Here is a 13,910-nt window from a genome sequence, read left to right on the forward strand (position 1 = left end):
TTGACATTTCAATGCTGTCATCAGGATTAGGCTCTGCCCATCTTTCTTCTTAGCCAACCAAAGTACCACAGCCCAAAGATGGTGACCATATACTCACATTTCAACGTGCAAAGCAGAAAACAAGTGATGTCAAAATTGGGGATGTCGACTTCATCTTATCAGAATCCCATAAATCCCCCAGTCTAGCATCCTTCTTCCCAGACCAACAGCAGGAACTGAATCATGTGCTTACTTCTGAACTATTAGTAACTGTATACAGTGGGGAAGGTGCTACCTTCAGTGATCAATCCTGATTCATCCCCCTCACCTTTTTTTGTATCTTCAAAAGTAAAGGAAAACCAGGGTATGCAAGCGACATTGTGCCTGGTCTTCTACGCTCAATAAATTACACTAGAGTTATGTTGTTCTGGGCTTCCCTGCTGGCTCAGTGGTAAAGAATTCACTTGTCAATGCAGGAGACTCACAAGACAAGGGTTTCATCTCTGGGTTGGGAAGATCCCCTGGAGGAGGAAATGGCAACCCATCCCAGGATTCTTGTCTGGATTATCCCATGGACAGAAGAGCCTGATCTGCTACAGTTCCCATGGCTGCAATGAGCCAGACATGACTAACCACACAGGCACAAATGTTCCTCTGGACCTTCAAGCTCTTAAGATTCTTCAAGGTTTTTCTTTTTTTCCTTTCCCTTATATTTTAATCATTAAGCCTTTCCTTCTGGACTTTGTTTTTTTTTTCCTCTGCTTAAAATTGCCTATTGAAAAATTTCTCAACAAAAAGGTTTCTTTCACTGATTTGTTTACATACTCAATTTCTGCATTCTAATTATTTTCTAAAATACTGAGACATATCATATTTTCAAAAGAGACACACATTTATCTTGCTCCTTCCTTTTCACTCTTCATGAATATTTTTGATTCTAACCTGTACTGGAGCCTGGCAGGCCAAGAAAATGTCTTCGGCTCTAACTGCCAGGACCATTTCATAGGTTCTAGATGTATTTGACTTGTCCTTCCCCTTTACGGCTAATCAAGAGATACATAGGCTTTTATGGAAAGCCATAGAAATCAGGGTCTTATAGCCAAGAAGCTCTGGTCATTTAAAAATGCCCTCTTATTTGTTTACATTACATTCATTGCATACTTGCTTCTTGCTATTGCCAGAAAGTCCCAGAACACAGTGTATTCCCCACTTCATCCCACCTTTTCCAACATCTTTCACAGAAGCAAAGAAAGGAGCTGGGTTTCCATGGTAACACAAGTGTGACAATTGAGGGTGTATGGGCATAGGTGAGATAACTCTCAGATTCAGTGAGGAGAGGAAAAATGAAGTTTCTCTCTCCCTCTCTCTTTTTTTCCCTCCCAGCAGTACACTTCTGAAGCTAAAGAGATCCTAAAGTGTCAGTGTACACTGTTTAAGTTTTCACTAGCATACAGATTTACCGCTCTTGGGGAAAATTCAATTTCATTTTATCTCATTTTTATTTTGTGTTTTCCACAAACAAATGAATGGAGATATTTTATTTCTAAAATCACTCTCAGAATAGATAGTTCATGCTAGCATAGCAATCAACACGATTAAGGGATCAGAAGATACACACCCAATTCCCACCCAAATCTTTAAAATTCTCTCCACATTTCAACATCCTTTCTTACAGCAGCTAATTCTTCAGCCAGCATTTACACTGAGCCTCAAATCAGGTCATGACCAAGACAGAATAAGAAAATATGCTCCTACTTGACATGTTTGTCTGAGTGATTAAAAATCTATCTTTATGGCAGCACTGAGAATGAAAACTGAGGTCTGTCATTGTGAGAAACATAAACGAGGTACGACTACTCCAAGAGCCACAGTCTCTACACTTCTCATAAAGTCCACACTGATGAAAAAGCAGGGAAAATAACCTGAGAAATCCCCCTAAAACTTCTCCTCTCTCTATAAGGCTAAGAGGAGTAAATGGGCACTCCATTCACTATTTGTGTGTGTGTGACAACTTCTAACAGATGCGTTCCAGGTCATAGCTTCTCAACTTCCGGGGACCTAAGAAATGAAAACAGTTGCTTAAGGGTACATTCTGGACCCACAATCCCAATGCAAACTTATTTATGTGCTTATTTATTCATTTATTTTCACTGCACCAGGTCTTACTTGCAGCAGGAAGGATCTTTATTTCGACATGCAGGATCTGTAAGCTGTGGCATGTGAACTCTTAGCTGAGGTATGTGAACTCTTAGTGGCAGTATGGGAAATCTAGTTCCCTGACCAGGGATTAATGGAGAAGGAAATGGCAACTTACTCCTGTATTCTTGCCTGGAGAATTCCATGCCCAGAGGGGTCTGGCAGGCCGCTGTCCATGGGGTCACAGAGAGTCAGACACGACTGAAGCACACACCACCAGGGATTAAAGCCAGGCCCCTTGCATTGTGAGTGCAGAGTCTTAGCCACAGGACCACCAAACAAGTCCCTCAAAGCAAATTTCTCAAAAAAAAAAAAAAAAGTTGCTGGACTTTTATTCCTTGCAAAGTGAATGGTTTTCCAGTTCCACTGTAATAGAAGGTACTACACAGGAAGTAAAGAACTATACAAAGAGAGAAAGTTTGATGTTTCTTGGCCTATTTAAACCCCAACATGTCTAGGAACTTATTAACACAATACTCAAGTTGGATATTAAAAGAGACAGTATGTCTTTTCTGTGAAAGAAGCATAGCTCTTACAAAGAAACCACAAAAAGCATGTAAGTTTCACGCAATATATGAAAAGTCTAAAAAGCTAGTTGAATATTGTATGCACCTACAAAATCATCTTGAAACATGCCTGCCAAAAAAGCTTAGATGTGAAGTTTTATCTCAAGCCCATATGAGCTCTTAATTTTAATTCACCTAGTCACATTACTAGTTTAAGATGGGATAACAGACCCTCTTTGGTTTCAATTCTCTTGAAACTTTCCTCTTGATTCTTAATTCTTTTGCAATCTGCCTTCGCTGTTGATTCTGGTGGCTCAAATGTAACTCTCATATTTTGATATGTAATCAAGAAATAATGACTCATTTATATATTACTACATATTTTGACAGGACACTTTCCTGCAATTATTTTAAGCACAAACTTGAGGTGTTATACTATACCAAGGTAATGCAAAAGTAAGCTATCCATTTTAAGGTAACAGCGATACAGCTGTTAGGACACTGCTCAATTTTAGTACATCTTTATAGTAGTAGTTCGATAATTGACGAAAAAAAAGATGATAAAGAACATCTGTTTTACTGATTAACACAGAACAAAACCCTCTCCACAAGATGACATTGTGGGGGCCAAAAAGGGTGAAGAGGCACGCTATGATCAAACCTTGCTGCGGTGGTGGTTTAGTCGCTAAGTTGTGTCTGACTCTTTCTGCAACCCTATGGACTACAGCTCACCAGGCTCCTTTGTCCACAGGATTTTTCAAGCAAGAATACTCGAGTGGGTTGCCATTTCCTTCTCTAGGGGATCTTACCGACCCAGGGATTGAATTCAGTCTCTTGTGCGAGTCGTGTCGCCTGTATTGCTAGGTGATTCTTTACCACTGGAAGCCCCAGATCAAACCCTAGAAGTATAGAAATTTGTAATTCCCAAGAAACGTGTACTAGTAATGAATGGGTGTAGACTGGTTAGAGAAGGACATAGTTTAAGAACGGTAAACCCAATAACCAGTTATTGCAAAATACAAGCCAGGAATATTTAGGGACATAAGTTATCCTAAATTTCACTTTATGGATGGGAGAGAATGTGCAATTAAGAGAACAGTAAGTGGCAAAAGTGTGTTGCTAAAAACATTATAGGAGGCATGCCTGGATAACCCATGCAACTGCTGCAGTATGTCTCCCTAACGTCTAGAAATTTTCTCACCCTAAATACAAGATACTGTTCTCTCGATTCATCCCACGATTTAGCCCGCATCCCTCAGCACTATTTCTGTGTGCATCATTTAGGCAGAATGCCACGGAGACGACATTAAAGCGAAATTCATCACTCTCGCTTGCAATTCAACTCGTTCCTTCGCCAGAGTAGGGTGCTGCGACCGCCACCTCAATCAATGACCCAGCCCAAACCCCACCAGCTCGTCCCTGTCTCCATACTACCAGTCTGGGTTGGCAAGAGAATCGCGATTTCTGATTGGCTCAGAGCAAGTCTCCGTCATGCGTGAGCTCACCTACCATTGGCTGGCAGAGCACGCTCAGGCGCAAAGGACCATCCTAGCCAAGCAGTTGGCGATGGGAGGGCGGAGCCTGCAACTGGACTTCCCCCCCCATTGGCTGATGGATGGTATCACGTGGTATAAGGCGGCTCTCCATTGGCCGAGAGTGGCACCACGGGGTCCACAGAGGTGGGCTGGTTGGCTGAGATGGACCCCTAGCTTCCTACTAGGTTGTCCCGGCTGGCTGTTGCTATGAGGTGTCCCCGGGCTTTGCGGCTGTGGCTGAGGGCTCCGCTCTCCCGGTTTTCCAAGCGCCCGTGGTGACAGGGCGTGGGAAGAGCTCGACTTTCTCTCAGGCCAAGAAAAGGGCGGGGCTGGGGGAGGTGGGCGGGACCCCCGGCGACGTCACCGGGCGTGGGCCCCGGCTACCTCGGCCTCACTGCCTTGGGCAGTAAGCTCCCTGCGGCCTCTCGCGTCTCCCTGAGTGTCCTAAGGCGTAAAATAAAAGCTTCCTTTCGTGGTGTGCCTGCTCCTCCCTAAAACAAAGAGCCTTCTCGTTATCTTTATAAAAACAAATCCCTCAGGAATGCTGACGCACCGCGTGGTGTCCAGCCAGGCCCTCGTGCCATGGTCGCCGTTTGGGCCCTGCCGGTGTCTCTCTTCTCACTTCCCTCCTCAGGTTAAATCTTGGAGACTGCTCTGGCCCCTCCAACATCCTGTCTCCACCAAAGTCTTGAACGTGCCGTGCTCAGGTAGAAACCCCTCCCGTCGCCGAGTGGAGAACTGCGCATGCTCAGTATGTCCCTCACCCGCTGGGTTCGACGGGGTGGGGTGTTGTCCGGTGGCCCAGGTGGTTGTTTATCTAAGCCGCCAGCCGAGGCTTCCGCGCCGCGCTGAGCCTCCCGGGAGCGCGCGCGCGGCTGGTCACCTAGGCGACAGGGGCGCAGGGGCGGGGGCTACGCCGCCGGGCCCCGCCCCCTGGGCCGCCGGGCCCCGCCCCCCGGCAGCGCTGCGGCTGGGGCTCGGGCGCGCGCTCAGCCGCCGGGAAGAGCAGCAGCCTCGGCGGCGGCGGCGGCGGCAGGCGGGGAGCTGGGCGTGGAGGCGCGAGGGGCGGGGCGGCCGGGCGGGCGGCACTGCGGGCCCGCGGTTCGGGCGGCTCGGGCGGCTCCTTAGCTCCCGCTCCGCGCTCGCCTTCAGTGCCTGCCGGCGCCCGCGGGGCCGCCTTGCCACCTGGCTCGGCCCCTATGCCCAGGGCTGCGCTTGCCTCCGCCGGCGCCCGGGGGGCCGCGGCGGCCGTGAGGTGGGGGCGGCCGCGGGAGGCGGCGGGGCAGGCCGCCGGCGCAGGGTCCGGGCGTGCAGCAAGGCGGGCGTAGGTCTATGTCGCGGGCGGCGGCGGCGGCGGCGGCCGCGGAGGGACGATGCGCGAGTACAAAGTGGTGGTGCTGGGCTCGGGCGGGGTCGGCAAATCCGCCCTGACCGTGCAGTTCGTGACCGGCACCTTCATCGAGAAATACGACCCCACCATCGAGGACTTCTACCGCAAGGAGATCGAGGTGGACTCGTCGCCGTCGGTGCTGGAGATCCTGGACACGGCGGGCACCGAGCAGTTCGCGTCCATGCGGGACCTGTACATCAAGAACGGCCAGGGCTTCATCCTAGTCTACAGCCTCGTCAACCAGCAGAGCTTCCAGGACATCAAGCCCATGCGGGACCAGATCATCCGAGTAAAGCGGTGAGAGGGCCGGGGGCGCGGGCAGGGGGCTTCGCCGGTGGGGGCCCCTCAGCCCTCCTGTTCGGGGATCAGAACTCCCTCCCGCGTGCTCTCGGGTGGCCGTGGGCTGGAGGAGCTGTCTAGGGAGAGGGCTGTAGGATCATAACGTTTTATAAAAAAATTTTTTTTTTTTTTTACCAGCATCATCCTCATCCCCTTGAATCTCAAATTTGAGTGCTTTGTTTCACAATTCAAATTTGGCATCCCACAAGCACAGCTCTTTGTCTCTTGGATGTTACTAGTAGCGCCTGTGCAGAACCCCCAAAGCAAAGAAAGTTTAAAACTCGCAGAGGGGAGAGGGGCGGGTTGGTTTCTGCTGGGAAGAGGGCAGCTGTGCAAGTATAGTGGAGACATTTTCAGATTCAACAACAACAAAAAGACCTTTGCAGTTAGTTGACAGCAAAAATTGCTCACACATACGTGGTAAACATGTCAAGTCCGAAGGAAAAAGACCTTTCTCATTTCATAGAAGACTGAATGGTGCCAGGGCGTTTTAACAAAAATGAACTCTGCAATTAAGATGAAACTTGAAAGACAGATTATCATATTATTTGAAGACTTGGCTCAGTGGAATCGATGAGTATATTCTAGTATATAGAAGCACAAATATACCACTCACATTAAAGAATATGACAACTTTTTTTTTTCTTTCTTTAGTCTAGCTGCCTTATTCCTCTCAAAAACAAAAAAGAAAGAAAAGGGGGGAGGGGGAGACATTCCTGGAAATAAAGCAAGTTTCTTCAAAGGTGTGACTCAAATGTCAGCTAATGTAAAGTTAATGCAAATAAGCACTTTACTGATAGGAACTCTTTTACTCTTAACTGTGCATTTTGAAAATATGGCTGATAGCTTAAATGGCTTATGATATTTGTATTCTCTTAAATTGATTTCCTATAATTTCAAGAATCAGAAATGCAATGTCTCAGTTCCGAGTTTTAGCAAATTTTTCTAATTACTGGTTAAGTGCACGTTACTGTTTTGTCTGATTCTTATTATTAATAATTGCTAATAATTTTGATCTAGTGTAATTTTGTTTTTCTTACCCAATTCTACCTATAACCCTAAATTAATAGACATTGGCTGAAAGCTAGTTGTAAGTGTACTGTAGACGTAATCTCATTTTTAGCCAAGTTGAATCAACTCATTTTGAAAGAGCAAATACCAAGTCATGTGCCCTCAGGGGTTGTTCAAAAATTCATTACAAGAAGCAGATTTTTGATGCCACATATGAGATCAAAGGGGAAGCCCTCTCCTGAAGCACCCCTCCCCACCTTTAACTCATTGAATATGCACTTTAATAGGTAAATTAAAATTTTGTATATTACTTCTTCCATTAAATTTCAAACTAGAATAAAGTCAATATTTTTATGGTCTCTGATGATGTTCTAAGATATGTGAATTTAATAGCTTTTTTTTTTTTCAGTATCATTTTCTTAAAGTTAATTGCTATAGTTAACATAGGAATACTTTTGGTGTTAAAGCATATGATATTAAGAGGCTACATTTAAGTGACTGAAATCTTTAACACTTCCCCGGGACTATTAACAATAACAACAACAAAAAATCCCTATAGAACAGGGCAATGAAACACATTGTCACATGTCAATCTTGGGCTGTATACATATATCACATTAAAGTAAATGCCCCACCTGCTCCACTCTTTGTATTTACATATATACAGATAATACATACATTGATAAAGTCACATGCCCAGTGCAAACTTCTTGACAGGAGCCTAGGGGACAGAATAGGGCAAAATGTCATTGGATAGTATATTCACATGATTTTGTAGTTTCTTTTGGTATATTTGAGATCACCAATAATGAGTTATTCTGAACTTAGTGTACTGGACCAATTTATTTGTTTGCAGTATGACCCAGGAAGGAAAAAAGTAAAACTCTACTTGCCCTGATGTCATTTTACTCACTCGTCTCAGTTCCTGATGTAAAAGGTAGAAAAAAATCAGCTGACGTGGAGTTCATAAGCTCAAGATAATTGTCCATAAGAACCACTTGGGCCTATCTGTGTCCTGATATTTTTTTTACCTTTCCCTAACCTCATTATCTGGCCTCCCAGCCTATAGCATATTTTAAACAATATTGAAAGAAAGGATCTGTGTATTTCATGTATATTATAATACAGTATATATTATGCTAGAGCAGGCATTCGGTGTATTGATTCTTTAACTTAAAGAATAAAATATGATTTTCAAATAAGTGCATTTTCTATTCTTTTTGAGGATCAATTTTTAAGCAGTTGCTGTAGGAGGTATTTGTAGTTGTTCTTTCCCCTCTGCCAGTTAGCTGCTGTACATATTACATACAACAGTCGTTTGAGGATGTTTAATATCACCATAATGCTGATGACATAAGTGAAATGTAGAGAGGGTTGATATTTTTTGCCAAAAACTAGTCACTGGTGGAGAGGATATTTAAACCAAATCTGCATGAATCCATATACTCTTCTCTTCCTCTACACCAGGCTGCCTTTGAACTTAGCATTTACTGACAAATTGAATTATGCAGCCTTTTGTCTACGGCAGTACTATTTAATTCAAATATAATTGTGGGCCACATGTGTAGTTTTGAAATGTCTAGTAGCTGAATTTTTTTTTTAATGTGAAGCAGGTAAAATTAATTTTAATAATAAATTTTATTTAACCCACTCTAAAATGCTGTCATTTCAACATCTAATCAGTATTCAAAAATTGAAGTATTTTCATCATTTTCTTTTGCGTACTAAATTTTCAAAACTTGGGGTGCCGTTTATACTTACTGCACATCTCAGTATTTATACAGTATTATTGCTGTATTTCAGTTGCTCGGCAGCCACACGTGGCTCCAAGGCTAACATATGGGACAGTACAGGTCTAAGGTGTAAATATTTTGGGGAAATGCTTGCTTCTCTAAGCTCCAGCTTCCATGTTGTGAATTAACAGTGTGGCATGCACCTCTCAAAGAATCTGCCTGCAGTGCTGGAGACCCAGGTTCAATCCCTGGGTCAGGAATATCCCCTGGAGAAGGAAATGGCAACCCATTCGAGTATTTCTGCCTGGAGAATCCCATGGACAGAGGAGCCTGGTAGGCTACAGCCCATGGGGTCGCAGAGTTGGACACGACTGAGCGACTAACACACGCACGCACATGTACCTCTCAGAGTCTTTGTTAGTATTAAATGAGGTAATGCATTTTAAGGTGTCCAGTGCAATACCTTGAACATTAAAATGCCAGCTGTTATTTAACTTTGTTTCCTTGTCTGCTTAAGTGTTATTTTAGAGGAAGTAAATTTGTGGCTGCATTTTGAAATTCATTACCTAGTGTAGACTAGTAAAGTGTTAGTCATGTCTGACTCTGCGTCCCCATAGATTGTAGCCCCCCAGGCTCCTCTGTCCATGGGATCTCCCAGACAAGAATACTGGAGTGGGGAGCCGTTCCCTTCTCCAGGGGAATCAACCTGACCCAGGGATTGAACCTGGGTCTTCTGCCATTGCAGCCAGATTCTTTACCATCTGAGCCACCAGGGAAGCCCAAGGTGATACTAAAAAGGCAATCGTGATGAAAACAATCCTTGGAAAAATTTTGTTGGTATTTTTTTAAAATATTTTCTCTTATTTCTCTCTTAGCCTTATTTAACAGGCTTATGGACAAGAAAAAAATATATATATATATTTTCTCTTATTGAGGATCTTGCAGGAAAAGGCCACAGAATGAACATGTAACTTTTACTGTAGCATCTGTGCGTGGGCAACAGTGAAATGGAGCGTGTCGCTAGATTGTTCTTGTATGGAGTGTTGCTTCTAGAAAATATAAAAGAGGCCCCCACTCCCTTAAGTGTCTATCAGTTCAGTTTAGTCGCTAAGTTGTGTCCAACTCTTTGAGACCCCATGGACTGCAGCACACCAGGCTTCCTTGTCCATCACCAACTCCTGGAGGCTACTCAAACTCATATCCATTGCGTCAGTGATGCCATCCAACCATCTCATCCTCTGTTGTCCCCTTCTCTTGCCTTCAATCTTTCCCTGCATCAGGGTCTTTTCCAGTGAGTCAGTTCTTTTCATCAGGTGGCCAAAGTATTAGAGTTTCAGCTTCAGCATCAGTCCTTTAATGAATATTCAGTACTGATTTCCTTTAGGATGGACCGGTTGGATCTCCTTGCAGTCCAAGGGACTCTCAAGAGTCTTCTCTAATACCACAGTTCAAAAGCATCAATTCTTCAGTGCTCAGCTTTCTTTATAGTCCAACTCTCACATCCATACATGACTACTGGAAAAAAAGTAGTCATAGGTTCCTAGGTTCATGGATATTCATACACAGATTTCCCACGCCCCATCTGAAAGGAGAGCATTCCTATGAAACCTTTCCTAAGCCACAATGGCATAAAGTGAAGAAGTGGTTACCTTAGGACACATTGTGCTTACAGATACACACAAAAAAATCTAGGTGAAGCTCAGATGTGCACAGACACAGTTCAGAGCTGTGGCAGCTTGATGCTGAGATGCTGAGCGTGGTTCCTGGGGAGGGAGCCTGGGGTGCCTCTCTCCTTGATAGGGTAGTGCTACTTCTCAGCTGCTCACATCAAACCAAATGCTGAACGCCATTTTCATTTTTCACTTTTAAAAGCAAAAATCACCTGATTTTTTTTGGTTATCAAAAACGGGTACTAACAGAGGTCTTTTGTAAACGCAAAGTGGCATAAAGCAGCTTTGGAAAAGCACAGGACATTTGGAAAGTACATACGCAAGTTCCTATCCAAGCCTAGCGGGCCGACTAAGTGGTGGTTTTTATAAATTCCCATGCTTTCTTTTTTTGAAATTGACTTTGGATGAGATCAAACACATAGGGAAGAGTGGCGGGGATATAGAATATATTTCAGTTGAAATAAAACTCGAATTCTTTCTAATGTCATGGGTGCTTGTCCCATTCCTCCCAGGGTAAGCTGTGGTCCTGACGTGGAGTATCTTGGAACATGCTGTCCAAGGCCTGTCTTAGGATAAAGCCCAGAAATCCTCACCATGACCAGGCTTAGCATGCTCTTATCCCTCCTGGCCTTTCCAGCTTCACCTCTGGCAACCTTCCTTGTCCCTTGCATTTGAGCACCCAGACCTTTTAGTTCCTTTTAGTTCCGCAAAATTGCCTATCTTCTGGGCATTCCTTCTACATGTAGAAATCACCTGCGTTTTGCAGAGTTAAATCCTCCTCTTGGTGGTTGTAGTTTTTTAGTCGCGGAGTCATATCCAACTCTTTGCAACCCTATGGACTGTAGCCTGCCAGGCCCCGCTGTCTGTGGGATTTCCCAGGCAAAAATACTGGAGTGGGTTGCCATTTCATTCTCCATGAGATCTTCCCGACCCACGGATCGAATCTGCACCTCCTGGTGGCTCAGACAGTAAAGAATCTGCCTGCAATGCAGGAGACCCGGGTTCCATCCCTGGGTTAGGAAGATCCCCTGGAGGAGGAAATGGCTACCCACTCCAATATTTTTGCCTGGAGAATTTCAAAGACAGAGGAACCTGGAACCTATGACTACAGTCCGTGGGGTAGCAAAGAGTCGGATATGATTGAGTGACTAACACTCAATTAAAAGATTTCCTCCTCAGGGAAGCCTTCCTCATCTTCCCAAATTGAATTTCCTCCTTCCCGTCTTCCCACACTATACTGACTTCATGCCTCTCGCCTTCCCTCAACCACGCGTATTTCAGACATCAGTGGCACCCTGTGCTTCCCCTCTGCTCGTAGTGCTTATCAGAATTTAAATATTTGGGTGATATTTAAGTACAATCAGTCTTTCTTATTAAACTCTAATCCCATGTGGCTAGCACAGCTCCTGGCACTTAGGAAACAATCAAGAAAAATATGTTGAAAAAATTCAGTGTTCAAAGAAAGAATTACTCTAGTGGCCTCAGTTTCCCAAAGCATTTGAATTTTATAGATAGAGGAGATGATTCTTTAAAGCCCATTTTGTAGTCCCTTCAACTCTTAACATTCTAGGAGAATACTTGTGTCTGCTTAGGGCAACCGGAAAAGAGATAGTTTAATAAGAACCTTAACGAATTAGAAACGTGACGTTGTCCAGATGGAGAACACAGCATGGGAAATGCATAGGGGGTTTTGCAGGTACTCAGTCGTGTCCGACTCTTTGCGACCCCATGGACTGCAGCATGCCAGACTTCTCTGTCCTTCACCATCTCCCACAGTTTGCTCAAACTCATGTCCGTTGAATCGGCAATGCCATCCAACCATCCCATCTTCTGTCATCCCCTTCTTCTGCCTTCAGTCTTTCCCAGCATCAGGGTCTTTTCCAGTGAGTCAGCTCTTCGCATCAGGTGGCCAAAGTATTGGAGCTTCAGCTTCAGCATCAGTCCTTCCAATGAATATTCAGGACTGATCTCCTTTAGGATTGGCTGGTTTGATATCCTTGCTGTCCAAGGGACTCTCAAGAGTCTTCTCCAGCACCACAGTTCAAAAGCATCAATTTTTAGGCGCTCAGCCTTCTTTATAGTCCAGCTCTCACATCCATACATGTCTACTGGAAAAACCATAGCTTTGACTAGATGGACCTTTGTTGATAAAGTAATATCTCTGGTTTTTAATATGCCATCTGGGTTTGTCATAGCTTTCCTTCCAAGGAACAAGCATGTTTTGGTTTCATGGCTGTGGTCACAGTCCACAGTGATTTTGGAGCCCAAGAAAATAAAGTCTGTCTCTCTTTCCATTTTTCCCCATCTATTTGCCATCAAGTGATGGGACCAGATGCCATGATCTTAGTTTTTTGAATGTTGGGTTTTAAGACATCTTTTCCCTCTGCTCCTTCACCTTCATCAAGAGGCTTTTTAGTTCCTCTTTGTTGACTGTTAAATAGACCAGATTAGCTAAACCAGGAATTTATATAAAGTGTGAGAGGAGGTAAGGCTAAATATTAATATGCAAAGCTGAATTACAGAAGGTTAAAGACTTTCGGACTTGATCTTGTAGTCAAGGAGCATGATCAAAATTCTTGCTGAAATGGTAATATAGTGATGATATGATAGATGGATTAGTGATAATAGACCAGAGTCAGAAGGAAGAGTTGTAAGATACTGTCAGAATCTCACACAGATTCTGAGTTAACACAGTGTCTGTCAGAACAGAAAGGAAAGAATGGATGCGAACAATGTGAATTAATCAAACTTAGTGGGAGAAACGAGGGAAAGGTCAAAAGTAACCTTGACATTCTGAACATGAGCGAATAGGATTAGGGAGAAATAGCTGCGGGAGATGTTTTCACCTTTGGAGCTGGTGATCATCCAGATAGATGCACCTAATAAGCAATTAGGATATTGGAATAAAGCCTGAAAGATCAGTTTATGTATGAATAAATACAGAGACTCGAGATCATCTTCACAATTCAGATTTGGAGAGTAGACAAAACCTTCTGGATAGAGTATAGAGAGACAGAAGTGGGTGGCCAGTAATAGAAAATAAAATGTACATGGCCAAAGATAGAACTTGAGAATTGCAAGTTACCTAGAGGAGACTTCATTATGTTAGAAGAAATGGCATGTTTTAAGACTGGGAAAAAGACTGGGGAAAGGGGTGGTTAATGTGTACTACCCAAGTGAGTGAGTGACTTTTTTTTTTTTTTTTTTACTATTCTTATTTATATTTCTCTATCATTTGAGCGATCACTTTTAAGTGACCAGCTGGTTGTTTGCCCTTTTTCTTTCACCACAAGTTGCCAAAAAGCCTGCTCTAAGGTAGAGATGGATTGCCAATTGCTAAAGCATAGATCTTGACCCACAGTAATTTGGCGCATAGAGCTAAAACCAGGAAATACATCCAGTGCTGTTTGTCCCAATAAATGACTTCTGGAGTCTGCCACCAACTCCTTCTTCCCCAAACACTACCTTGCCCAGTTTGATCCCTCTGAAAACCAAAATTGTAATTGAGAGCTCCTCCAAGGTACAGAGCCTAATAACTATGAGTCATCTTT

The 13,910-nt window shown here is 43.9% G+C and overlaps 1 protein-coding gene and 1 long non-coding RNA gene across 3 annotated transcripts in view; one reads left to right on the forward strand and one right to left on the reverse strand.

Annotated features, from left to right (window-relative positions):
- Nucleotides 1–1,459: 1,459 nt before the first annotated feature.
- LOC147361976 (uncharacterized) lies at nucleotides 1,460–5,120 on the reverse strand. The gene is made up of 2 exons (XR_015138420.1): nucleotides 4,770–5,120; nucleotides 1,460–2,037 (listed from the first exon to the last, which is right to left on the reverse strand). It is a non-coding gene; the product is annotated as an uncharacterized LOC147361976 (long non-coding RNA).
- Nucleotides 5,121–5,300: 180 nt separating this feature from the next.
- RAP2A (RAP2A, member of RAS oncogene family) overlaps nucleotides 5,301–13,910 on the forward strand; it is a 41,627-nt gene continuing 33,017 nt past the window's right edge. Inside the window, exon 1 of one of the 2 annotated variants that reach the window (XM_086330327.1) lies at nucleotides 5,301–5,903. In XM_086330327.1, the coding sequence (XP_086186453.1) occupies nucleotides 5,590–5,903 (314 nt within the window). In that variant the 5' untranslated portion in view covers nucleotides 5,301–5,589. The remainder of the gene's footprint in view (nucleotides 5,904–13,910) is intronic. The other variant, XM_086330328.1, reaches the window with a different exon arrangement.

This window comes from Bos grunniens, chromosome 12 (assembly GCF_055505025.1).
Source record: "Bos grunniens cultivar Pamir isolate PY7600 chromosome 12, Bosgru_T2T1.0, whole genome shotgun sequence".
Lineage (NCBI taxonomy): Eukaryota > Metazoa > Chordata > Mammalia > Artiodactyla > Bovidae > Bos > Bos grunniens.